Source organism: Megalops cyprinoides, chromosome 17 (assembly GCF_013368585.1).
Source record: "Megalops cyprinoides isolate fMegCyp1 chromosome 17, fMegCyp1.pri, whole genome shotgun sequence".
NCBI lineage: Eukaryota > Metazoa > Chordata > Actinopteri > Elopiformes > Megalopidae > Megalops > Megalops cyprinoides.
Window position 1 is genome coordinate 24596118 of NC_050599.1, and position 27692 is coordinate 24623809.

A 27692-nucleotide genomic window follows, 5' to 3' on the forward strand; every position below is an offset into this window, starting at 1 on the left:
CCGCGTATAAGTTATTCATGAGCAAGCAGCACTTTCACGGGCTTTAATGAGCTCCTGTGTTACTCAAAACAGAGCTGAGCTCCAGCACCACCCCTGTCAGTCATTCAAAATGAAGCAAAGAAGCTGAAGTATGACCATCATCAGCCTTTGAGGAAAAAACTCCCGCGAAAGTGAATCCCGCACTGTCTTATTTCTATATAATAAAAAAGTAAAAGAGAAAACCAGAAAACCAATTCTACATGTTCAAAATATAAGGGTAATCTGCCTTGGAGGAAACCTGCAAAGAAAGACAGGGGTCAAACTCGGGAGCTTGGAGTTGAATTGCGGAGGACAGGCTCTGGTGTCATAAATGGACGATGCGTCCATGAACCGTGTCAGTGATGAGTGATCTGATCCCTATTCAGGAGTCCAGGCTGATATATCAGCTGTGATTTATCACCACAAATCCCCTAACAGAGGTTCCTTCCTTCCAATGAATAATGATCCACTACTGCCACCTCCTGGCAACATGACACACTGCAGGTAAGAGGCCCAGGATGCCTGATTAAATCACACAAAGAACAGGAGCTTTAACCTTATTTTAAACATTTAATTTGCTGTACATGCACTGTAACAATGATACAAAGATTTGTGTTCTCTTTACAACAGAAAGAAAAATTAAAGAGAAACAAATGTCAAGCGAGGGAGATAAGGTTTTTACAATTTTATAAATACTCTGTTCAAAAATTTTACACAAACACAGCAAACAGTGTCTGATCCCTACACAACGTGTTTTAAAGGTATACAACACCTGAATTAACACACCAGAAGGATTGGCCTAAGTGCTGGAAGACCCAAGCTGCACACATGCAACACTGAAAAGATGTTTACAGAAAAGAGTGTTGTAATTCATACTGAACATTCCAAGGCTGCTCTGTCATGCTGTCTTTTTCCCACGAGAAGGCATGCCACACCTAGCGGCCTTCCGGAGATTACACAACTTTGATACACTTGGCACAGCTGCACATTTGCAACTTGGTCTTTGAGGCATAAATTCAAATGCAAAACCAGCGATGTGCTCAACAATCCCGATATTACAAACCACGTTTCCCATTTTTCTCTCAGACTTCACTGTCAATTCTTTCAGCTTCCAGGCACTTCAACGCGTGCCATAATCAGTTTCGTACAATGAAACAATCAGTCAAGGCTGTGCTGCATGGAACCCGTACTTCCCTCTATAAACATCTCAGTATAACAGCAGACACCCCATAATAATAAAAGCCAAGACCATCTCTCTGTTTTTGAAAGAAAAAATAAGAAAACAAAGAATCCAACAAAATTTCTACCATTGAATCAACTCAGCTTACAGGCAGCTTACACACACACCAAATAGCCCATTAATATAAAACAGAGGTGCAATGAAATGTAGTGTAGTGGTAAGGCGTGGGGCTAATAAACCAAAGGTTTTAGGTTCGATTCCCAGGTGGGTCATCGCTGTTATAACCTGGGACAAAGTACTTGACCCAAATCACCTCTATAAACATGTAAGTATAAAATATATCCAGCTGTGTACATGGACAACGCTTAAATCTTTTACGATGTGCAAGTACTCTGGATAATAGTCATGCATATATAGTGTGTGCTCTTACCAATCACCCCAGCCAGTTCGTGAACAGTGCATGTATATGTATACTACACTTGCATTCCCAAGTACACTGCAGAAAAATATGTATATATAGGTATTGTGTACATGTGCAGTCTTCCACTGCAAAAAACCATCTCCTTGGAGGATGCCAAAGTAAATGATCGGGCTACTTCAGTAATGAAGAGCAAAGGTTGGAACATAAACAAGCAACCACACTGCTCCACCAGGAGGTGAGTTGGAGACCTCCGTCATACATTACTGTTTAACATCCTATAAATGACACTCCTGTCAAACCCTGCATCAATGCTTTCCCCATCTGTGACCCAGACTCCGGCACAGCAGGGGGCAACAGAGTGCATATTTCAGCTGGTTCAGACATGAAACCCCAAAGAAGCCAAAAGAAGACAGAAGTGGGGGGTGGGTGTTGGTACATCCCCCTCCCCTAGCATTGTACACAGGACCATTTTCAGCTTCTTTTGTTCACGCCCGTAACAGACGACAAATCAGCGATGGGTACATCATTTTGGGCCTGTCCTGGACGTGTTGGAACACAGAGCCATCTGATCTAGAACCAGGCTGACTCGCTTAGGTCAGCTACCAGGTGGTTTTATTTATTTTTTGTCTCGCCAACCTGCGTCAGCTCAACCCGCTTTTGTCACTGGTTCTGACTGGCTTGTGGGCGAGCTGTGACGGGTCGGCAAGTTGCTTCCATCAGTGGAAGACGTCTCCATCGAGCATCGAAGCGAACCACAGGTAATACATACACAATTACATAGCTTATTTTATAAAACCACAGCATCGAACTGCAGATGAGATCCAGGAAATGGTCAATGTGAAGTCATGTGCTGTAGCTCTGAGTGTGTGTAATGCAAAGGAAAAGCAAGCACACTGTACCAGGGCAGCCAGTTTTGACACCAGCCAGCCTGGTTCCAGCTCTACAGAGGAACAGGGACAATCAGGGCTCCCTTTCTGAACACACACTGTTGGCGCACTATTTCATTAAACTCCAGAAACCTGAATACCAAGGCACAAGACCCCTCACAAATTCTGTCTGCAACACTGCAAAACATCTTTTTGTCTGAAGTCCTCTTTATACTTAAAAGGTAGTTGGGATGGCTCCCATTTTTATTCAATATATATGGTCTTAAAAGTGTTCTCACTATTAGAATTTTTAAAAATGATGAGATCTTCTCATAGTTTTGCTGTGAACTTTCTAGGACTGACAGGAGTCTCCAAAAACCTTAAAGGCAGATTGACACAGATAGACCAGATATACCCTACAGCGATCTCTCATTTGCCTGAACTAAAACCACACGGAACATATCCGTTCTGTGCATTTACAGGAATATATTCTAAAAAGTGAAGTTTAAAAAGATCTATAAATGTTTCCCAGCATATTGATCATTGCATGTGCACACAATGGAGAGAAATAAAATCATATACAAATGATTGTAGTTCCCATTCAGAGCTCATTCCTCCTGTTACAAGAGAACAGTAAGGCCAGGTTTTCTCAAACCTAAAGAGAAACCAAAGGAGTCTTGCTACCTGCTCAATGGCATCCCTTTAGACTGGGCACAGCACAGATCTATATGTCATCTGAATTGGCTGACTGCGGTCACATGAATTGACTGACTTATCCACATGGAAGCAGTGGATCTTCAGAGCACTTGCACTAAACTTGGTGAACAATCAGTCAATGGCAGAGCATGACTCTCCCAGGTAAGCGGCTGGCAGGTAGAGGCAGTGATGGACAGAGTAACACTGCACTGGAGGAAAGGAAGGAGGCTAGCAGCAGCAGTGTTTGGATGAGGTAAACAGATCGATGGTTTCTGACAAGACACCGTTTCATGCCAGGCCCCTGCAAAGGCCATCTCTGTGACAGTGTGAGCGAAAGCAGGTTTAGCAGTGAAAGTCTCATGTGTTGCACAGATTCCCATTGGACAGTGACGTGAGAGGGAAGCCTCCGGAACTCCACGGTGGGTGGAGCTACCACGTGCCGCAAGCCACTGACTTATCTGAGTCAATCGAAAGGCATTACTCTCCATAGGAAAACTATACAATGCGTTTCAATCAGTGGGTAATGGCTCCACCCATTTTAGGGTTCACAAGGCCCAACTCTCCAGTCATCAGCATCTGACCCCCACTACCTTCTACTCCAGCATGCTATGACATTACGATAAAAAAGTCAAAGGACAAAAATTCTTTACATGAATTCCACAGCGACAGAGCAGGAGCGTCCATCCCCATCTTGCCCAAAGCAGCCCCCTCTGCAGTTTCCTTGGCAACCAGCACTGCCTGTAGCAGCACTCCCATGTGGAGCACTGGGATACCATCACACACGCAGACAGATGCGCACACACTCACACACACAGTACACACACGATCGGGTGTTCAGAACTGCGACGCGTGAACGTGTGACAGAGGAGCGGCACTGCCACGAAGAGCGGCCGGGAAGAGACAAGCTGTCTGAACCACGATGAAAAGCACCTGCAAAACAGAGGGTACAGAAACTGCCAGACGCCCTCGGGTGGAGGTGAGAAGGAGAAGAGGCGCGAGTGCTGGCTAGGAGTGCTTCATGGTGTATCTCCCCTTCTGCAGCTGAGAGATGTACAGCTTCGACTTGCTGCCGTCCAGCCTCTTGAACCAGACCTCGTCGTGGTTAATGGTGGTGATGATGGCACTGCGGCGCAGACGAGGGAGGTTAGAGACGGACACACACACATGTACGCACACACTGCACAGACAGACAGACACACACACACACACACACACTGCAGAGACAGAGAGACAGACACATAAATACTGCATATTCATAGAGAGAGACACACACACACACATACATACACATTGTAAAGACCCACTCTGAAGACACACTTCCTCAGTCACCTGACAGAGAAAGACATATCAGATAAAACATCTGGTCCACCTTCACGTGCTCTGCTGAGATGGTCAGGAGAGGACCGGGTTACCTGGTAGGATACTCATCCTTCTTGTGGATGCATATGGTCTGTCCCCGGCTGTACACCTCGCCATCGTAGAACAGATGCCCGTCCTCAGACCGAGCACTGTGAGGGTACTTCTCACTCTTGGCAGTCACTGCAATGGGGACAAGCATCAGTCATAATCTCACGTTATCAATGAGGAAATGGCAAAAAGCAGAAATAGAAGTGTGAGGCATCACCTCCTCCACAAGTCTGGGGGGGGCGCTGAGAGACACCACCATGTTCTTACCATCTGCCTTGACTCTGGGAGGCCCCAGTGTTGCCATCGCCTGCAGAACGTAGAGAGACATGTTACAACCCACCCAAATCTTCTCTCAAAATTAATTTTCACCCTTTAATATTGTCCCATGAGCCGAATACCTTTCTTATTGCCGTCCAGTCCTCAAGTATATCTAGGTCTTTCAGCATGTAAACAATATAGGGTCGTGAAAAAGAAAAAAAGTTAAAGAAAATTCCATGCAATTACCTGAAGTTTTAGAAAAGGCAAGCACTGTATTCTATTACAGTTCCACATTACCCACAATTAAAAACAATATTCACTGAAAACTGCCTTGGAGTATCAGTATCAACACACATGTTCACGGTTGCATCAAAGGGTATGAGGGTATAACAAACAGCTGCATACGGTTATATCTCATGTTAGTCGAAACAGAATGGTAATTGAGATTCAGGGGGTGGGACACTGAAAGGATATCAGACACCACCACTGGCTTCTTCTTTTTATCAGGGCTGAAGGGGTCTTTCTTCTTGTTCTTCCTCGACTGCAGCCCGTCGTTCCAGAGCTCTGGGTCAGCGAATCAATCAATCAATCGATTATGTACAGTCTACGCTGTGGTAATAGCTGCACTTTACCTGAGGAACACTGTCTACACTGTTCATGAGTATTCACTTCTACAATGTACCTGTGGTAATGTCTATGCTTTATCTGAGGAGTAATTTTTATAATGTACCTGTGGTAATCAAGCAATCGACAAATCAAGGTAATGATGTCCACACTGTACCTGAGGAACAATATCTATACTGTACCTGTTGTAAATAAATGAAGCAATAATACAAACTAATGTCTATACAATAACTCAGGTACAATGTCTACACTATACTACTGGAAATGAGCAAGTTATATGTCTGTACCGTACCTGAGGTTATGTCTATGCTGTGGCGATCCTCCTCCAGTCGTCTGATTTTCTCCTCCAGCTCACTCTGCACCGTATCAAACAGCAGCAGCTTTTCGCTCTGAGAGACAGGGTCTGGGTTAGGAGCTCTGCGGCAGAGGACCTCACCAGTGACCCACATTAACAACACGCTAAAAAGCAAAGAGGGGCTGGTCTATTGGCACGAGCAAGGAAAGGGGGTGTGACGCCGCGGGGGAACACTCACCTCCCAGTGCTGGAAGGCAGCTTGCACCTCGCAGTCGTACTTGTTCTTCACAGACTCCAAGCACAGCTCCCGATAGATCCCTGTGCACAGCAACACACCTGAGCAGGGGGGCCATTTTAAAAGGGGCCTCCTCTGTTACATTACATTAGGCACAGCCAGCAGTGGTACATGGGGTTTAAGTGGGGGCTCAGATCACAAAGGCTGCAGGTTCCTTTTCCTAGGTGGGGCACTGCTTTGAGTACCCTTGAAAAGGCTTCTGAAATGGCAGGACTCTATAACTGAACAACATGTGGACACATAAGTCTCCCAGAGAGATTGCCCGTGTCCAGGGCAACTTGCATAGCTTACACTTGACAAATCCATTTGTATCACAGATGCAATTCAGGTCAAGGACCCTGCCCAAGGGCACAATGCCCACGCTACACTAGGGGCTTGTCCTTCTTTCGGCAACCCCAATTTCTTCAGCATTATGCCACCCTGCTTTCGTAGATAAGATATGCCTGTTTGTATCATTTATTCATTTCATCTTGCTCAAATGCCACTGTCAGTCTTTATATGGGCTAGAGCAGACAACTGATGTTAAAGAGCAGGGCCGTTGTCATTATATTATAGTACAAAAATATGAATGGAATGAACAGACACGAGGGGGGAGTTTCCCTCAGAAAAAGGAGACCCACCTGCGACTTTGGTTCTGATCTGCATGCTCTCCTGCAGGTTGGCCAGGGGTTCCAGATACTCCGGGGCGTTGCCTGCGATCACCTCCTGTAACTTCAGGTCCACCTGGCTCAACCTTTCCTTGTAAAGCCTGCCCGGAAACAAACGTCAAATCACACCTCGATTCGAAAACAAGCACGGGCGTGATACCCACTACTGCTGTTCTCAACCAAGCCTGATGCAGGTTGCGGCATCCGAGTGGAAATTTACAGAAGGGGAAAATGACAATTTCTTACTGGTCTTTAAGGTCAGTGAACTGTTTCTCTAGATTCGTCATTTCGTCTAAGCATTCCATTCTTCTCCTTTCGCAGTCCTCATCGTCCATCTCTACCAACACAAAGATCACAAAAGCGTTTGACATTCAGATTCCTATGCATAGTCGTAATTCAGTAATTCAAAATATGTAAACAGGTCATGGTTTCTAACGGTACACCTAGGTAGCTAATAAACGTGTAATTATGACAAATTTAATAAACAAAAATAGCACATGCAGTACATCTAGCTATGTAACGCAATGCATTAAAATTTATAAAATGGTAGCTACGATAACAGGTTAATTCTCACTGTGTAATCAAAGTACACTGAATTACACTATCATTCCACTTAACCCTAAGTCCCTAACCCTAACCCTAAACATCGCAATGCGTGACAACTGTCAATGAAGCTCAAATCCGAAGCTTCACCTAGCCCGCTCGCTCGTTTCTTAGCTCGCAACTCGTGCAGCTAGCCTTCAATTAATGCAAAGACACATTGTGCCAGATCAATCTTTCCAAACTGACTACCTGTTGGCAAGCAATGCAAATAAACATGCACTGCATGGCTCTACGGAGGGATGTCTAGCTATGTGCATACAGTAACTGCATCTTGCAAACTACGAGTATGAAATTTACTTTTTTCCAGTCACCCACCATCACACAACTAGAAGGAGCATGTTAGCTAGCAAGCTGACTGTCAAGCAGTGGCATCAAGCAATGCAGCACAGTAACCAAGTTGCGTGCCAACTAATCAAGGCGAAAAAGCAGGCAAGGTAGCTAACTAGCCAGATAGCTTGCTGGACAAGCTTTTTCAAGTACCAACCTGAACTGTCTCCATCTTCAGAAACAGACGAGCTTTCGGTGTCCTCTTCGTCTGAACTGCTCGCCTCTTGCTCCGGATAATCCACCTCCATTTCTTCGTGATTACTCTCCTTCTTTTCACGGGAGTACACTGGCATCTTGCGGCTTTCAATATAACGGAGGAACAAAAATCAAAAATGAAAAATTCGTGTACTGTTTCTCGAAATACAAGAAACTCAACTAGAAAAACAATGGAAGGACAACATATAGTTCGAAATATGGCCACCTTAAGTAACCAATCATAAGCAATAGAAAGAGCAATTTCTCGAGACTTATAGTCCAATCAAAAAACGTATCAATTTTCATACTACGATGGTAGAATGGCGCCGAATTTGCTACAGGGAGTTGTAGTTTATTTGTTTATAGGTGTTATATATCCCTGTTATATTCAGGGAGCCCGAGAGGGAAGCACTGGGACTACAATTCCCGATAAAAACCGCTGACCGTGGGCGTTACTTTTCTGCGAGGGAAGGCGGGGGTTTAAAGGGTGCAAAATGGCTCTTGTGTTGACTTCCGGATGGCAGAAACGAGGATGGGAAAAGCATGTATGACAGTTCATAATATCACTTCGCATGAAAAGTTAACTATATATGATATCGTTGGGGTCTTTCTTTTATTTCTCTCATATGTAATATATGTGTGCGTATGCATTCAACAACTACGCTGCAGAAGTTAATCACATACATTTTGCTCCCAGATTGTCAGTGTCTCAGTATTGTCTTACATTAACGATAAATCTTACCCCCAAGACATTGTTTTGACCTGTAAGAAGCCAGTTGTCTGCAAGGGAAATGTTTCTAGTTTACTGAGTGGGTCTCTCAAAAGACCATTTACTTTAAAGGGAACTTTGGTCTGATCTGTGGAGAAGTATGTTTTACCAATGATCAAACTGGTGATTAACATTACTTCTAATCTCAGGGAAAGTGTTTGGTTGGATGTGACGAATGCACAATCAGTGGCTGTCAAGGCGGCATCCCAATACTGCAAAATTACATCCTTTCCTGAGTTCCTGCATCCTCGCATCCCATGTCACCCAGAAAGTGATCGCCTCCTTGAGCAAGATTCCAATTCTGTAGGAGACATACGACATAAGCAAAACATATCACATTGTTTGTCTCCACCGGTGTAAGATGCATTCGTGTATCCTCATGCACAGTTTTTCAAGGATTTATGACATAAACTGCCATACACGTTACATTCTGTTCATTTTTTAATTGCTCTAAACAAATAGTCACCATAGAAATAAAAAACAAATATACAACATAAGCAGCCAGAGTACAATGACAAACCACAATACAGATAAATCATATTTTGCCAACGACTGCACACATCTTATGGATTGTTCACAGCAAAGAGCATAAAGAGGTGATGTAATATTTTAAATCTTACTTAAAAACTCTATAAATTGAATTTTTATTTTTAAAAATTCCATTTTAAAGTAAAATAGTTTCCATTATATTACATTACATTACATGCATTTTATCCAGAGCAACTTCCAGCATAATAGAACATAAGTGTATCCATTCAATTTAAATGAGCAACAGTGTCAGACCAGGCTAACAACACTCCCGAGCTCTACCACAAGTTAACTTGTGCAATCTGACAAAAGTATGTTATGATACAATAGTCCCTAGAACACAGAATCCAAAATATATCACAATACTACATAAAATAAGTATCAAATCCTAGGGATCTCAAGTGTTAGGGGAGGGGATTGAAGTGGAACCGAGGTTCAGTCTGACAAGGTGGGTCTTCAGTCTTCAGTCTTCAGTCTGGAAGATGGCCAGTGATTCTGCTGTCCTAACCTCCGTGGGGAGTCTATTCCACCACTGAGGGATCAGTACAGACATGGATTGTGTTGGAGAAGGGCGATTCTGTCGGGTCAGCACAGTCAGTTGCCCTGTGGATGCAGAACGCAGTGATCTCCAGGGAACATAGGGTTTGAAAAGAGGTCGTAGGTATGAGGGGGCTGTCCTATTCACTGTCCTGTATGCCAGCACCAAGGTTTTGTACTTGATGCGAGTGATAATAGGAAGCCAATTATGTGAGGTGTAGAGAAGACCTTGACTACGTTTAAGGAGATTGTAGAAAAGTCATGCAACTGCATTTTGCCAGGAAAATAATGAAATTCACCATACATTCCATGTTAAAAAGGAACACACATGCTCCCAGAAGAGGGCAGGGATTCCTACTAAACATCATGCGAATTGATGAAGTTCACTTGAATGAGGATATTCCATTTACCTCACCTAGTTTTTCTAATGGTCGTCACCAAGAAACTGGGGAAGAGTTGCAAGAACTCATCTCTATAATGTTGGGACGTTTTATTTTCTGCTGAACCAAGGTAACAGTAACTTAGCACTCCTAATTGATGTAAAATCCAAACTGCAACCAGGTAAAGTGTACATTTTTGAGACTGATGAACAATCTTTGTATAGCGTGGACAAGCAAAATTCATTGGAGTTCCATTTCAGAAAAAGGTTTTATTTATCTTTATATTACATTCTACATGTCAGTTTTGTGTTTTTCAGCTTGTTTCTATGACAACACACATCCAAAAAATGTTTTGAACAAGATTAAGGCTTAAAACCATATTGCACATTTTAATATGGAGTAAAAGTGAAGAAAAACACCTAAGACACCTATGACTAAAATTTACCTTACCTTACATTATTCATGAGAACAATGAGACTTTTTCTGAGCCTTACAAGATATGCATCTTTGGACAGCCCTGTAAGGCAGTACATTCACTCCTCTAGTGTAATGTCTAAACACCTCTGGTTCCCAGTTTGTATTATGTATGTCTATGTGCATGGTATTTCCACTTGAAACAGGACCCAATGTGGACTGGGCTTGTTGGCCTTTGCTCTGGTGACAGGTGAAGCTGAAAATGCTGCCAACAGCTGGAGTTCTTGTACGCTTAATTGGTAAAGCTCCATGCATAAAGACTGAGGCAGCCAACAAACACTAATTTATGGTATTGGACTGATGGAGGTAGCTGCACAAATGTGTCTAGTCTCACTGTTCTTGAGACAGTTTTTTGTTCAAGTTTGCCAACAACTTTGCTGGAAACAGATACATGTTCCAGCACTGAATGATGGAGATTAAGAGCAGGCCAGGAGCACAGGGAAGCCACAGCTGGGCTACGGGGATGTCCTGAGAAAGCCCACCAGCAGCTCGTACGTGATGAACACCACCATGTTGACCGGGAAGGCACGCAAGCAGTTGAGCCCCAGGCCCTTGAAGAAGACCCCCGGGCCATCCTGACGGACGCTCTCAGTGATGCAGTGCAGGAAGCCATTGTACTTCCTCTTCCCCATTCCGTCCACCTGCAGACGGGCTTTGATCACGTCCATGGGCGTCCCGACGGTCCAACCTCCCACCCCCGCCACGCCGCCAGCCAACATGACCACCACCCACTCTGGAAGATAGACGGGACAACGTCAGCTACTCTGCATGCAGCTGGCCATGCTCTTATTCACACTACAGTGACTGGTGTCGTGTGTTGGCCTGTCTGATTGGTTACCTGGCTGCTTCTGACCGGCCGGTGTCAGCCACTCACAGAGGGTGCTGTAGGTCAGGAAGTAGGTGGCAAAGGAGGGCCCGTCCCGCAGGGCAAGGGCCGGAGCACCCCTGTACAGGCCCAGCACACCCTCCTCACGGGCGATGGTAAACAGGCAGTGCATAGGCCCACGGTATTTGGGCACAGATTGGGTGGCCGCAGTTTGACGCGGCTCCATCTGGCACTGCAGCCTCACTTTCACTATGTCCGCTGGGGACATGACCGACACCTTCACCACAGACAAAAGAGACCACAGATCACACACATAATACATAATAACATAATCTGCATATCAGTGAGAAGCAGGAGCATGCAACAACTGAGCAAAGACCATTTTTTAAATTCTACATTGTTGTGTGGTCCAATATGAGGGTGAGGTTTCTAGCTTTCCCTCTCCATTCAATAAGCACCGAAACCACATTGTCACCTGGGCAACACCTCCTGCCAACCCTGCTAGGAAGACGTCCAGCTTTGTGGGCGGGGCCTCAGAGCTCCCAGAGTGCAGTTGGAGCAGACACTGCAGGCAGTTCCTGTAGGTGCCAAAGACCACAGAGGATGTGATGGAGACCGTGGTGACAGGCACTGACATGCCTTTGAGGAATCCATACACCTGAGAGAAACAGGGGGGATGCCTTATGATCACACTGCAAGGTTATCTGAGTTGGTACACTCCATCATGCAGATGATTCTGGACGTTACCCCTTCTGTTTTACAGGTGGTGCGAATGCAATGCCAAACGCCAGTGAACCTCCTCTGGGTTTGTATCCTGACCTGAAAAAGTGGTCAGTGGTGCAGAATTACCCTCTCATCCTCGTCATTGTCGTCGTTAGAATGCTGTGGGACCCGAATCTATTGCATATGTGTACATACCTTGACTGTGTCAAAGGGGTAGCCCACAGCCACTCCGAATGCCCCTGTGAAGAACAGTGGTAATTACTATACAGGCACTGCATAGGACTGACTCTTCTACCAGCCTTTACTGCGTGAAGTGCAAGCCTTTGTGCTTGTTGTGACTCACGCTGAATTCAGCCATAGTTCCCCCTCTTACTGGCCAGATACATAATACACTGCAGATGACATTCATTTACCAGACTCCCTTGGCCTGCTATATGTCAGCAATTTTATGGATATGCGTAACTTCCAAAGAGTAGTACCTTGCACAGCGCTTTGGAAATAATATAACTGAACTACCCCTGAATTTGAGAACAAATCATTGTCTGCATACTTCTGACATCACAAAAGGTAACTTGAATGAGACAGAAACTTGGTGATCGCATTGTCAGTGGCTGAAGCAATAAGGGGGTCGTTATTTTTTTCGTCCCAGCTCTGCGCAGATTCACAGATTTTTATGTATATCTTATAGCGGAGTCATTGAACAAGGTGAGTCATCCACGCGATTTACATTTCAGCGAGCCTCTGCAGCATCGGTGCAGCGGTAGGATGGAAGCCTTGGTAAGCTTCAGCTACTTTACTGCAGTATTGCTCTCCCCTTTATTTCAACGTCATCATTACCACGCAGCGTGTGGCAACAAGATACTGCGACGCGAGCGAAAAGCCGTTTACTGATACATTTATTGCACGCTGCGAAACACATTTTTATTTATTATGCTTTATTTATACGTATTATTTTTGCTTTGCTTTTGTAAATACTTTTCTGTTCACATTGCATTGAACTACCATGTGAACCACATGGTGACGCACTGAAACGTTATTTTTCTCTTCTCATTTCTCTTTAATTATTATGTACACCTATGTGCGCGGTTACCTTTTCTATCATCGTAGACAGGCGGAAATCTGGTTAATCAATGACGTAGCTAAGGTGTACATATACATGTTCACTTTGAGAGAAGTACTGTTGCCTAAAAACAGGCAGAATCAAAGTAGCACCATAAACCGGGACAATAAAACTGACTGAAGACTTTTGTCAGGCTTTAACATGCTAACCTTTGTAAAATTAGCCTTTACTCAAATGTGCTCTTTTCGCCTGGAAGCACTGTTATTTTAAGTTACTCTTACCTAACTAGTGACATACAGTATTAATGTCAGCACACTCGATGGTACAGTAACTGGCCACAGTTAAGTTACGTATGGTTACACGTTCCACATTGACGTGACTTAATCGTTAGTCATGGAAAAGGCATAGCGTCTTCCAAAGAAACTACCTCAACAATTTAACTGCAGAATTGACAACATGTGCAACTGTTACCTCCAACAGACCCGGCTACAAAATCCGCGAAGTGCATCCCGCCTATGGAATCCTGCGGTCAGTCGCGAATAGAGAAACAAAAAAAGAGTGCACAAAGTTTCGCCTTCATAGCGTTACATTACGTTAGCTAGCTCCATGTTGTTGGGTTGTCCAAGTATTCTTTTTGGTCTCGCAAGCAGTGTAAATGGCCATGAGCTGTAGTTTTCGGTGAGTTATGAGACGGCTGCGCAGCCTTGTAGCTGCACAGAGGACTCCACTCATTTGCCCTTCCGCTGTAACACGCGGTCGCATACGATGAGCGTTACAAAACAGTTAAACCGAGTACTGCCGAAAGTTGCCGAGTCTGTTCATTGACAACTTTCCAAGAAGAATGACAGCCACGAAAGGTTTTCGCTATTTCAATGAATTACCTTTTTGATCTAACAGTTATATATTTAAAGAAATCGCCGCGCCGCGCAAATGTAAATTACAATAATAACAGTAGCATTGCAATCACAGCAATACACGTTCACACTCTGATATGCATCGGAAAATCTTTTTCTGTGATCGTTTACAAATGATCTTAAACAAATATATTAAATATGTGTGTGTTAAAATGAACAGTGATGTATGATCCTAAAATTTTTTTTCTTTTTTTAACATAGTCAAATAGCTATGCCTGCTGACCAGTGTATGGGGTGCTGACCACAGCGAGGAGTCAATCAGCACAATGACCTTGTCAAAAAAAGGCAGGCAAATAATATACGCAATTGTTTTCACTAAAGATGTTTCTGAAAAGATGGGGATTGAAAGGGGAAAGTCATTGCAATGATGCCACTGAGAGAGAGTTTATCATTATAAAGGTGTGGCATCAGGTCACATGAGGTCATGCATTTTATCTATATAAATATATAGGAAAATACCAGATGGTGAACACAAATCAATAAGAAAAGTGCACTTTATTTTTAAGGAGCAAATAAATGCCATAATTTTCAATGGAAAAATCTTGGCCTTAAATCTGTTTTCACTTTGCTGCTCTGTAATCTTGAACATAATAGGCAGTTATGCCTACTCCAGAAGTGGTTTTTAACATCAGACACTCAAAGTAATTGTAGTCAACCTCCAACATTTAATTGCTAAAATATCACATCCAGTGACAAAGCCTGATTTATTAGACAGGATATTGCGCTGCTTTTTAGAGAATGTGCCCTGTCGTGTGTCATATGCTTGGAGAGTTTTTCCCAGCACTGTTTTATGCTATGGTGGCAGAGTTTGTCTAGCAGTGGTGAGCAAACTTCTCAGGTTTTATCTGTAATGTTAACACCATCTCTCCAATGTAAAACATTAAGTCCTGTCCTTTACTTTGGCAAAACAGCCTGTCAGGTGATATCACAAGCATATGCTGGGGAGTATTTTGGCTCCAGCATATCAGGAACACAGTTTTAATTGCATATTAAATAAAGCCTAGTTATTATCTTTAGTAATGTGATTTATATCTCAAAAAATAGTGGGATATTAAAGTGTGATGTCTTTACATGGCTGTGGTTTGCAGGTTGTGACCTTTAAAGTGACCTTAATATTTGCCTTTTGTAGAGAGCTCTGCAGATTCCTCTGCTGCACGTACTGTTCAGTCTTTTTGTTTTGTCATTCAGTGTTTGGTTCAAGTCGGCCTGGAATATGCACCAGTGTGGAGGCCAAAGAATCTGAGGTTGCCTCTACGGGCGGACTAGTCCCTTTCCTTTTGTTGGTCTCTTTTGTTCTTTGTTCACTTTTTATGTTGTGCCTGTCACCACAGTTCATTACATTCAGCAGACGATCTCACAGAGAGTGACTTCCAGCACAAGCAAACAAAAATGTATCCATCCAATTTGCATGAGCAACAGTGCCAGGCCTGGTTAACGATACTGCCAGACCAGCAAGTACATAGATGAGTTATAGACAAGTCATGCAGCTGCATTCTGGATTAGGTGCAAGAGTTTGATAGGACAGGCAGGAAGACAAACAAGAAGGACATACAGTAGTCCAGACTTGAGAGGATCAGGGTCTGGATGTGAGAATACATAGTGAGGAAGGGGCAGATCCTTTGGATGTTATACAGGAAAAATCTGCATGCCCATCTCCAGCTGCAACCTGAGAAAAGAAAGACAGTTGGTTATCTAGGATTACCCTAAGGTCTCTGATAGTGAAAGTGCTATCGGTAAATTTGGTTGTAGCATCCAGGATGACAGAGAGGTCTTGAAACAGAAAGAAGGGAGGCTCTTGAATGTAATGATAAAAGGCTTTGCCACATCCACAATATGAATTATTTGGAATCCTGGTACTTGGCTGAGTGTGACCAGTTTTGTGTAGAGGCGTAGGCTCTGAACTGAACTGTGAGGCAGTGTATTGCATTGTTGGCCACCACACCCTGCCCGTACCACCATCCCCCCAAATCTCTCTTTCTACGTCTCTCCTACTCTCTTTCTCTCTCTCTCCCCCCACAGATATTTGAATTGTTCACTGTTGTATGATAATATTGTATTTATAGTCAATCTTGAATGTCTGTTTTGCTATAGATAAATTTATCTGCTGTAATGCACCTGAAATGGATTCATAACTCTACTGTAAATAATTTCAATGCATTCATTTTACGTGGATCTGAATATATACTGGTATTTGCCATGGTTTTACTTTTTAATCTAAGGTTTGCATTCATTTATCCTTTCACTGTTATATGTCAAATCTTCCCTGTTTTGTTATGTTTTAATAAGATTAAAACTATTTAATAAAGTTTGTTATTATTATATTTCAGTGTGTGTTAATTTTGTTTTTCAGTTTAAAATGTTTGATGGAATAGGGTCACATCACAAACATTTGGCCCGTTGTTTTGGAATTAATATGCACCACTAACTGACCATTTTGTTGCGAAGACAAGTTATTTCCTTCGTAAATTTACCATGGTCTTAATCCTCTTAATTACCCGCCTCATTTTGGTTTTCGAACGCACTTTATTCGCCGCTCTGCAGTGACGTATAAATACGCTCGCTTGACAGTAGTGTGAGGAGCCAATAAGAATGTTGGGTGGACAGTAAACGAAGGAGTTGTCTTCCTCACCGCGCTCCGATTGGACAAACCCTTCCTCCATAAAAGGAGTCATGAACACCTCCCGCGTGGTCCCACCCCTGTACAGAAATAGAAAACGCTAGCGGTACCTACGTGGTCGAAAAAATTTTCCACGGCGGTTCCTGGGGGTTGTTCAGGCATCTAGCTTGCTATCTGCATCAAATCACAATCCTCACATTGTTTAAGGAGTTTCAGGATTAATTTGACTTTATACTATATAGCACACTCGCATAGATATTAAGTAATTTAATCTAAGGTTAGTACAATACAGACGATTTTGTCTGGAAACATAGCTAGCTGGATACCTAGCTATTTAGAAGAAGACGTAACGCAATACAAAAGCCAATTGCTACGAGCTTTGTAGCCAACGTTAGCTAACGTTACCTAGGTGGAGACTAAGGACGGAACACAGAAAATTAGCTTGCTACATTTGAACTAGCTAGCAAGCTCACTAGTTTAAAAAATTGCACAAAAGAATGGCGATGGACTTTCTTGCAGGTTGCATAGGAGGTAAGTTTAAGAATAAAAACGCTCCTCTTGTAATAATATGATTTGAGACCTAGCTAGGTAGCCGCATTGCCTGTAGCTAATTTCACATAGCTCTGGAGTTAGCCAGCAAGTAACACGCAGTAACCGTTAGCTATCTGGCTAAACCTAGTGCGTATGGGCAGCTTGACCGGCTGTGCTGGGCTCACAGAGTCACGCATGCATATCACAAAGAAAGTGTGTTTTGTGTCGAATCACACTCGGCGTCATCGAGGCTAGAAACACTTCGCTAAAAAACAGTCTATAGCAGCAAACTAACTTGGCCGTGATTAAGGGCTGGAACAGGCTAGCTATGCGAGTATGAATAAATGGCTGGGAGCCGTTCAAACCCTGTAGAGAGATATAGGCATCCGGACCCAATAAAGGAGCCTACCTAAATAAATGTTAGTTAGCTAATTATAAAAAATGGATAAAGGCAACGTTATGTTTTATATTAGTTATGTGAATGACAGCTAGAATGTGTCGCTACTTGTATATGAACGCACTGGCGCCAAAGAGCTCCAGGCATTCATTTTTCCCGTACCTAACAGTATCGATTATTATATCAGTATGGCAAGTGCTTGACGTGATTGCTAGCGCATTGAACAGACGGTGGTCCGATACGTCGCTTGTTAATGTCTTAATGTGTTAGCGTCCTGAATCAAAACTAAACATTTCTGTCCTGGCGGTCTGAAATCATTGTCGTACTCCATCAAACAGATAGCTAGTTATGAGAAGCCTCCTCAATTTGCATAATAATTTTAACTGTGATCAGTAATAAATATTCGTTGAAATACACCCTTAACAAACGGTTGGACTGGCTTTTGATATGTATACGTGGCTGGTGCTAAGAAAGGGCCCGTCAGCTGTGGTGGCTGAACTGCCTAGGAATTATACATAGCACGGTGAAGTCTGTTGAACAAAGTTGTAGAGACATCAGCCACATCGTCTTTTTTTAATCTTGGGAGGTTACGTAAGAAGAAGCATGTGCACCTGATTTGTTGTGTTTAGATGGGAGACTGTAGTATCTTGTCAAATTGGATTAGCTCGTAAAGGATGAGGTGTCGGGCTGGATGAGCTGAAGACGAGGAAGCGATTTGTCCTCGCGTCACGATACGCACACCTCTTGCGATAAGGTGAACCTCACGCCCGTCCGGCGCTCTTCAGCGTAATAGCTGTGTTTCCAGTTGGCAGTCACTGACTACGTTAAAGTCACTGATGATGTATATTCCCGTGAGCAATGCCCTGTGTGGAGCCTATCACATTACCCCCCACTTTCTCATCTGCAAGGGATTTTATGTTGCCTCGTAATTTCACGTTGTTGGTAACATGTACAAGGCAAACGTGCGTGTTTTAATAAAACGTGGGGAGAATGGCTTTCAGATTTCCAGACTGAAATATAATTGTAAACTTATTTTGACAGAGGAGTGTGTGGTCAGTGTTGGAATTTGAAGTATGATTAAAAGGATGCAGACTCAGTTTACATGTGGGGACACTGCTGTTGTACTTTTGCTGTTACATGAATTGCTATGGTAAACTGCAGACAAAATATTCCCCTGGCTAATAGGGTTCTCAAAGTAAATTTATAATGATACTGATAATAACAATATTAACAATAATAATGGTATTAATAGAAAAGTATTGAAATGTATGTGTATTAGCATGTAGTGATAAATGAAGTTGTATTAAATATTGTATATCAGAGAAATCAGTCATGGACAGTATCTGTGATAGTTGACTGGTAATGACTAGGCACATCTTGAGTTGCAGCAGTTGACTGTCCCCCTTTAAATTGATTGGCTCTTGTTGCAGCAGTGGACTGTCTTTCTCAAAATTGATTGGCTCTTGTTACAGCAGTTGACTGTCCTGCTGTGGTTGTGTACACAGGCAAATCTCCAGTTGTTTAATCTTTTCGCATCTCTTCACATATTTGTTCGTGATTGGACTAATGCTGGTGCCTGACGTTCTTTTGCAGACAGTGACGATGGTCACGTTGGGGCTAACGTAATCTGGGAAATGTGGAGCCCTTTTGCAATTTGTACACACAGGCTTTGTTGACGTTGGTTGCCGCAGTTCATACACTGCACAGCTGAAGGAAAAAAGTTTGCAAAGGTCTTGTCATCACCAACGCCCCCCGTGCTCCACCGGGGGGAAAAAAGCCTGTTACAGGTGTTTGAGATCACCTGCTCAGCCCCATTGAAGTCTGTACACTCTGTGAAAAATCAGAAGCGTTCGTGGACTGTAACTGCACTTCCGAGAAAAGGCAACTAGAATAGCTCTCCAAAAAAAAGGGAAAGATGTGCACACACCCCTGCAGTGGCCAATCGCAATAGATTCTATGTCACTGTGTTGCTATGGCAGGGCATAGACTAGTAGTACACTCTGATTGCGCATTGGCACAAAGCGTAGCCCAGCATAATTAGCCCAAGCTGTCAGGTCATTGAGGCACATGCACGCGGGCTAGCAGCAATGTAGCACTACTGCTATTGCTGCTGTAGCTCTAAGATGCAAAGCAACCTTGGTTGTGTGGTTGATACCCTTGGTGCGTTTAATGCAGAAGTAAAGTTATGTTAGGTTTTTGTGGCTAAGTGTCTTGCCCACCTTAGAAATTTCCTGCATTTGAGCACGTTTTGGAATGGCGTTTCCCCCACAAAAGAGAAGTTTGCAGAACCAAGCAGTCAGATTTCCTATACTGTAATCTTGACTCCTGGAATTCCTGGAATTCAGCCATGGTCTCAGCTACTTCCATAGCTATTGAACTACTCACAGGGCATGCAAAAACTGTGCGAGTTGTGTGCTCTACACATGAGGGAAAGTCTTTCAGTTAAAGGTACTTTCAGCAGTTTGCGCACTCTTGAGGAAGGTGCTTGTAATAACAGAAAATCTCCTTTTGTAATTTGCTCTATTTTTAAATTACGAAGTATTCGAAGTGCAGCCTTTTGATCTTTGATCAAAGTTTGTTTGATCCTGAATATTTGTATGTAATAATAGCATGCATGTATATGCTTTTCATGTAATTTATAAAGTGTATCTAATGCAGCCATGGAAGGCATGACTTATGCATGACTGTCAGTCCCACATTTGAAGTTGTACTCCACCTCACTTGTAAGTTGCTTTGAATAGAAGCGTTTGCCAAATGAATAAATGTAAATGTAAATTCAATTTTTTTGTCCCTTTTAAAGTTAAAGTCCCGTTCATGTGATTTTAACAAGTTGAAAATTTAACATTTACGTGGTAGCAGTTATTCTTTACCATAGTAAGCTATAAGCTGAGGAGATGGGTGGTTGAAAATTAGAGATGGTATCCTCACAGAAAAATTCTGCTGGGAGGAAATGGCTGATGAAAAATTTACTGGTAAAATGTGTGGTTGATTCATTGCTTATTTAACTGGGAAGGCTGTAAACTAGTAGATTATTAAATTCTGTCAAGCCCATCCTGGGTTTGACATTCCAAAGTTGCCTTGTTCTTGCCCTAAGAACTCAGTGAACTGTGACTGACTGTTGCATAGGAGGAATGGTCAAATAAATAATTCTGATACCTCTGAACCTCCTCCTCATACAAATGGCCTGTTCTCCCTGATTCCTCATTGCAAGGTTTCCATGGTGAACACAGCTACTGTAAATATAGCCCCACCTCCTAATTTGCATACACCAAGGACACAGGTCCTCACGATTTGTCAACTGAACAGCTGATGGTCAGGTTGCACCACAGGAGTCGCCCAGTGTATTTCCATGGCTCTCAGCCTGTGCCGCTCCCTGATTGGTCAGGGCAGCCAAGCCCCCCTTGACATGGTAGAGCTCAGAGGGGATTAACTTGATTATCACTGGGTCCTGCGTTGGCACTGGCGGCTGATGGGGGCTCAGTAGGAATGCCCCTGTGACTGAGCGGCAGGGTTTCACATTACGCTGAGATGCAAGACTGGGCTCTGGAGAAGCCTTGACCAGTAGCCGAGGGCCTTGGTAAACACTGCTTATGCAAGACCCCCTTGCTGAATTATGGCATGGGTGTTTCAGAGGGCAAGGGGTGCTCACAGACCTATGTAGGTGCCCTTCCTGTCCCCGGCAGCATGACACTGCTTGTTCCCGACATACTAAAGGGTAACCTCACTGTAAATGTTAAAAATGTACTGCTGATCCTTGGCTTTTACCTCAGCCGGTTTGCACGTTGACGAGCCTTTCATTTGTTGTAACAAGCGAGAGCATGGTGGCGGACGGGGTTTAAAATTATCCTGCATCATTGAATTGTATCCGTCACTATTTTCCTATGATGTTTACTTAGACTTTCAAAACAACCCCACATGAAATGAATCACATCAAGCTACATGTAGCATGTAGACCTAAGAAATGTTTTTCGTCCTTGTGAAAATAGCATAATATTTATTTGAAATAATTGTTTTAGAATTTAAGAAAATAAACAGCAAAATAAGGAGATAGTTTTGCAATAGCTCAGCTGCACTGCACTTAGTCTAAATAAAGAGGAGTTGCTTCTGCTTTTTTGACATACGCTACATATGACAATAAACACAAACATGGAAAACATTGTGTCTTGTTCACAAAGCTGTTTATGTCTTGCCTTGTGGAATTTAAATGTATCCTTTTTACCATTATGCTAGTATTTGGCCAACTGGCAGTACCAGTTTCACAGTGCATTTTGGGAATTGGAGGCAGGGAGGAATGAAGTGAAACAGTGAATTAGTGAGATACTGCGCTGTTTAGTACTACAAAACTGCAGTGTAAAGATCAACATTACACTTTGGATTATCAAGTGTCTGTGAGGTTACCCTTTGAACAGTCTTGTGTCTTGACATTTGTAGTCATGAAATAAATTCACTTGGTTAATGTTTTCAGTAATCAGTGGCCTTACAGCTGTGATGAAGTTAATGCCTCTTCAAGTTCATGCTTTTGCTAAACGTGTGACTGCAGGAAGAGCTGAAGTGAAGGAGCGTAACGGGCTCATCTGCCTTGAAGCATACGTAGCAGACTTATTCGATAGCTGCGGCTGGCTCAAACCTTGTTTTCAGAAACCACTTCCACCCCAATATACTCGGCACCGGTGCAAGGTGCCCCCGCCTCCGGCCACATCTAACCAGATCTCTTTCTCTGCTCAGATTTCTACTTCCTAATTTTTCGCCCAGCTCCGCGGAGGTGTCTCTGACGATGCCGCTCCTCAAGGCCTCTGGGGGGGGGGGGGGGGGGGGGGGGGGCACACGGCACCCTCTCCACCGGCCGCGGCTGGAAAGGCACCAAAACTTTGACCCAAATTCCGATGGCCGGAGGATGGCCGGCAACAAACACGACCTGTAAACTGCAGGGGAAACTGCTGCTTTTGACCGTGGAGGCGGGCCGGGGCTCCTGGGGTCCGGGCCAGCTTGCGCCGGCTGTGACGCCGAAGGTTTTGGAAACAGGCGATCTGTTTATTTGTGATTTGTTGTCTCTGTGTCAGCACCCTCGCCCCCCCACCCCCACCCCCCCAGGGTTGGGCAACCTCTGATCCCTCTCTTGTTTCCCGTTCCAGGTGCCGCTGGTGTCCTCGTGGGGCACCCTTTTGATACGGTCAAGGTGGGTTTGGCTTTTTTAAACTCTGCCTGTTTGTGTGCGTTTGGGTCCGCACCCGCACAGCATGTGGTACACTGTTCGCTGTGCGGTCGCAATGAGCTGGACAGTGTGTGTTCATGAGTTTTTAACTGTTTAAATGCATGATTTGTATATATGAACAAAATGTCAGAATGACAAACAAAAGAAATAACAGAAGCCAGAACCCCCCCCCCCCCCCCTCCCATACCCCACCACCCTTTCAAATCCCGTAAATGCTGCATGCTGTATGTGAATATGTAATATGAATATATAAATAATAATGGCTCTACAGTTAGACCGTCTCAGAGGTCACTCTTCGCACTTGTTTGTAGAGGTCGACCTGTGTGCCTGTTGCCCTAGTGAATTCTATCTCTGCCCCATTTTCTGGACCTGTGTCCATGAAGCGTAACTCGCTCAAAAAGGAATGGAGATGTTGGGCGACAAATAGAAAAAATGCATTGCATGCTTTTGCCACGCACACACGCTCACACACTCCCACATTTTCTCATCCCCAACCCCCCCATACCTTCAAAGTAAGCCTCTAGCTACCCTTTATACCCCTGGATCACCATACCCCAGAGACTATGATGAACGCTGGAAACTACAGTGCAGGTGTACTGCTGTGTGTGCATTATTTCTCTAACATGTTAGGCACCTGTATTTTTGATTGCTTTGTTTTGTGAACTCCAGGACCCCCCTGTTTACAGGATGCCCCATCCAACTTGCCGGTAAAATTAATACATTTTTGCATAACAGATTTATGAAACAAGGTTTATTTACTTCTTTTTTTTAACTCACATATGGCAGGATAAAGCAGGGAAGAAAGTGACTGTGGTGTGTGTTTAACGGCTGATGTGTTTGCAGTCTAACGTGCCTGCAGTGCTGAAATGCCTTCTGTTTGAAAGCCGTTCTCTTAAAGTGCCTGGTTATTAAGTGCTGGCCAGGGCAAACTTATAAAGCAAAGAATCAGCCAACCGGTAAACTTCGCACACGAACTCAAGCGCAAATGGAAACATGGCCCCTTTGTCTCTCACGAGCCTAGCTGTTAATGATGGGATTAAATCTCCTGACAGAGGCCCACCTGTCAAAGTTAAGGGCACTAGGCGGTCAAGGGCAGGTTTTCCCGTTGTTTGTTTGTTAGCATAGCTGGAGCTCTCATCCAGGGCGACCTGCACGGGTTATAGATTACATGTTATCTATTTATCTGTCTGGATATTTACCTTAGCGATTCGGTTAAAGTACCTTGCCCAAGAGTACAGCAGTGGTGTCCCCTTTGAGCTTTGAACACCTAATGCTGAATCCTGAATCCCAAATCTGACTCCTTTTAGTTACAAGTCCCGTTCCCTAATTGCTATCCCCAGGCACAGTGTCTGGCCATACAAACCCACCAGTGCCAGTTAAGTTCCAGTTTATATAAATGATAACCTCAGTGAAAATTTCACATGATTTTTTTTTGTTCAGAAATCAGCCTTAAGTATCCTTGAATGGATGTCTTTTTTTTTTTTTTCTTTCTCTCTTCTCCATTTGCCTTTAACCACTTTTATTTCTGAGCCAGGGGCTGTATGACTTAACCCGCAAAAGTGTTGCTTTGTTGTAGATGAGGGATATACAAGCTCTGTACGGAAGTGTAACCCAGTAAGTACAGTCATGGTGAACCCTTCTGTTTCTCTCAGTCTGAGTCTTGATTCTGTGGCCAGAAAGCAAAGAAACAAGCTCAAAAAAAGCTAGCTGTACACTTTGACAGTCCAGTTAAACTCACCCTATTGTTCTTTGTTTGTTTTATAATAAGCAACACTTATTTAAGACTCCATCTTCTTTCACTTCATTGTAAGACTGTATTATTTTTTTTCTTTTTTTTTTTGTCTTGGTTTTTCCTTGCTTCCCTTTCCTGTTATGATGATGTCATGATGTTTAGGAAGTGTCTGTGGTCTCTGTGATTGGGATGTGGGGGAAGAGCCTCGAACGCGTGCCCCGATCAGCTCTGACGGCCGGCGGTCTCTTGCAGGTGCGGCTCCAGGTTCAAAGCGTGGAGAAGCCTCTGTACCGGGGGACCTTTCACTGCTTCCAGTCCATCGTGCGCCAGGAATCCGTGAGTGTCCGCCGCCGCCGCCCGGCCTCTCCGCGGTCACATAAGGACGCTGGGATTTCTCGGCCCCCGAGCGCTGGGTGGAAGTGCTTTGTTTTCGCGGCAAAGGCTCGCGGTGCCAGGGAGCCGTGCCAGCGTGCCGCGACCCCAGCCTCGCCGCGCCAACCACGGGCTGCCATGCACAATGGCATGGGCTTTATGACCGCCTGGCAAGGCCGCGCTCTGCTCGAGGGGCAGCAAGGAAAAGAGAGCTGGCGCTGGGCTCGAAAAACTAGCGGGAGGCTCCGGGGGGGGGGGGTGCGTATAATGGTAACCAGGGTCAAAGCGGATGTTATTCTCTCGCACCACTGAATAACCCCACAGAGGGGTCTGCGGTCTTGTTTTTTAGCCTGGGGGTATGGCATAGCTACGCCGGGAGGATCAAGAAGATCTAATAGAAGACTTAGATGGGCGAGGTGCTATTCGGCCTAGCATCCCCTGCACACACTTGCGCTCACAGCCACGTAGCAAAGCAGAACAAGTCCTCTGTAAATCCTTCTGTAAATTCATGTGAAGCTGGCGTGCTTTGAGACAAATCTAATCAAATAAAATATGAGCCTCCAGACAGAGTATGATGAATGTAAATACACAGCGCATTAAGTTAGATCAGGTTATATAAACCACACATGGGCAGCGCATGCTAACAGAAGGCTAGCAGGTGGATATTTGGCTGTTTTCACACTGTTTGTTGCGTTCCTTTGTAAGCATTGAAACAGGTCAGTCTGCAGAGCCTGTCTCTTATTGCTCCAGTTACTGTTTTGGTTTACTTAGGCGATGCTCTTATCCAGAGATACTTTCAAGGCCGTCGTGGTTAGATTAAATGCCTGTCATGGGTACAGAAAGAACACAGATACCATGATGCAGTCAGCAGGGCGAGAGGAAGAGACAGCGTTTTATTCCAGCAGAACTGAGGCATGTTGGGTGTTCGCCCTGTAAACGCCCTCTTCCACATGAACAGCTGTGACTGGAAAGCAGGAGGGAGGGATCTCACCCCATTCTACAGCTACAGCCATTGGCTAACAGGGAACGTGGGTGTGGGCTTATCAAAAATGACCTTCAAAAGAGAGGAGGCTGTGATGTAATTTTCTGCCAAAGTGGGAATGGTTCCAGGGCAGGATTAACTGGGTAGATAGATGCGGTGCACGCTCACCCTCAGGGACCCGAGATTATGGTCTATCACGAATGGGAAAGCGAGTTTGCTAAGGGGAAAGTAGGCCCAAAGGTAAACGCACCCTCCTACAATGTGCGTGCGGAGTTAACATTTCGGCGGTAAGAGCACAGGTGGTCAGGTTCATTAACGGGTAATAAACTAATAAAATGCAATTTCTCAGAAATGCCTCTTTTCTTAAAAGCAGCTCTGTAGCCACTACAGTAATGGGAATATGCTGTGACGCAAATATGGACGTTGATAAGATGCTGTCTCTGAATGGCCCTTTGACAGACCAGAAAGGTATACGTAGTCAAAAATACGCATTTGTGAAAAAGTACTTGGCTAAGATGCTTGTCCTGTTCAAACTATTCACTTTCTTGGGCAAAATATATTAATATACATTAAAATATATTAAAATACAAAAAAATGCATAAAATACATTGGTTAGTTGGGGTGTAGTGAGAGGGTGGACTTTGTTAAATAGATCTGACCAGGCTTGGCTGCTTTTCACACATACATCTCAGTTTGGCCTCATCTCAGGTTTCATAGCCTATGTAGATTGGTTTGGTTTGTCTTGTGACAATACAGTCAGTGCTTTCTTTCCCATGTCTGCAGATGTTTGGGCTGTACAAGGGCATCGGCTCCCCCATGATGGGCCTGACCTTCATCAACGCCATCGTCTTTGGCGTCCAGGGCAACACCATGAGGTTCCTGGGCCGGGACACGCCCATGAACCAGTTCCTGGCGGGCGCGGCGGCAGGCACCATCCAGTGCGTCATCTGCTGCCCGATGGAGCTGGCCAAGACACGCATGCAGATGCAGGGAACGGGCGAGAAGAAGTCCAAGAGGAAGCTGTACAAGAACTCGCTGGACTGCCTGGTGCGCATCTACAACCGTGAGGGCGTGCGCGGCATCAACCGAGGCATGGTGACCACGCTGATCCGCGAGACGCCGGGCTTCGGCGTCTACTTCCTGGCGTACGACATGCTGACGCGCTCGCTGGGCTGCGAGCCCGACGACCCCTACATGATCCCCAAGCTGCTGGTCGCCGGCGGCATGTCCGGCATCGCCTCCTGGCTCTCCACCTACCCGGTGGACGTGATCAAGTCCCGCCTCCAGGCGGACGGCGTGGGCGGGGTCAGCCAGTACAGCGGCATCATGGACTGCGTGCGGCAGAGCTGGCAGCGCGAGGGCTGGCGGGTGTTCACGCGCGGCCTCACCTCCACGCTGCTGCGCGCCTTCCCCGTCAACGCCGCCACCTTCGCCACCGTGACGCTCGTCCTCATGTACGCGCGGCAGGAGGAGGGCGGCAAGGACTGCGAGCCCGCCCCCCACGCGCTGCAGCAGCAGGCCCAGCCCTCCAGCCTGTGACTCCAGCGCCCCCTGCTGGAGGGAGGACCCCTCCCGCGCAGCTGCTGCGGCCAGGCTGCTGTCCCTCAGTTGCCTGACTGAGTATATTTTTATAATATATATATATGTATGTATATGTATATGCAGAGTGAACCTCTACAAATGTAAATACAATGTGTTCTCTTTATTTCTTTATTTTTAATCTGGCTTGTGTAAAACTAGCCTTTTTATTTGTGGTTTTAGTTTTTTTTTTTTTTTTTTTTTTTTGCCTTATTTGAATATATATAC

The 27692-nt window shown here is 44.5% G+C and overlaps 3 protein-coding genes across 5 annotated transcripts; 1 reads left to right on the forward strand and 2 right to left on the reverse strand.

The window, feature by feature from the left end:
- Positions 1-2407: 2407 nt before the first annotated feature.
- LOC118792190 (breast cancer metastasis-suppressor 1-like protein-A) lies at positions 2408-8053 on the reverse strand. The gene is made up of 10 exons (XM_036549954.1): positions 7795-8053; positions 6954-7044; positions 6681-6808; positions 6004-6083; positions 5763-5859; positions 5321-5410; positions 4987-5051; positions 4856-4895; positions 4594-4720; positions 2408-4304 (listed from the first exon to the last, which is right to left on the reverse strand). Exons 1-10 carry the CDS (start codon positions 7928-7930, stop codon positions 4187-4189), a joined length of 972 nt encoding a protein of 323 aa, XP_036405847.1. The 5' UTR covers positions 7931-8053; the 3' UTR covers positions 2408-4186.
- A 2772-nt stretch (positions 8054-10825) lies between these two features.
- On the reverse strand, positions 10826-13846 carry LOC118792604 (solute carrier family 25 member 47-A-like). Its single transcript, XM_036550488.1, has 6 exons — positions 13601-13846; positions 12265-12308; positions 12094-12165; positions 11822-12004; positions 11359-11623; positions 10826-11253 (listed from the first exon to the last, which is right to left on the reverse strand). The coding sequence occupies exons 1-6, from the start codon at positions 13635-13637 to the stop codon at positions 10976-10978; spliced, it is 879 nt and encodes a 292-aa protein (XP_036406381.1). The 5' UTR covers positions 13638-13846; the 3' UTR covers positions 10826-10975.
- Positions 13847-22728: 8882 nt separating this feature from the next.
- LOC118792106 (mitochondrial basic amino acids transporter-like) lies at positions 22729-27554 on the forward strand. 3 transcript variants are annotated; one of them, XM_036549819.1, is made up of 3 exons: positions 22729-22764; positions 24785-24868; positions 26670-27554. In XM_036549819.1, exon 3 carries the CDS (start codon positions 26670-26672, stop codon positions 27423-27425), a length of 756 nt encoding a protein of 251 aa, XP_036405712.1. In that variant the 5' UTR covers positions 22729-22764; positions 24785-24868; the 3' UTR covers positions 27426-27554. The 3 variants fall into 3 exon arrangements, with proteins under 3 accessions (XP_036405712.1, XP_036405711.1, XP_036405710.1); XM_036549818.1 differs by lacking the exon at positions 22729-22764 and adding an exon at positions 23007-24414; XM_036549817.1 differs by lacking the exon at positions 22729-22764 and having other exon boundaries at positions 23007-24868.
- The last annotated feature ends 138 nt before the right edge of the window (positions 27555-27692 follow it).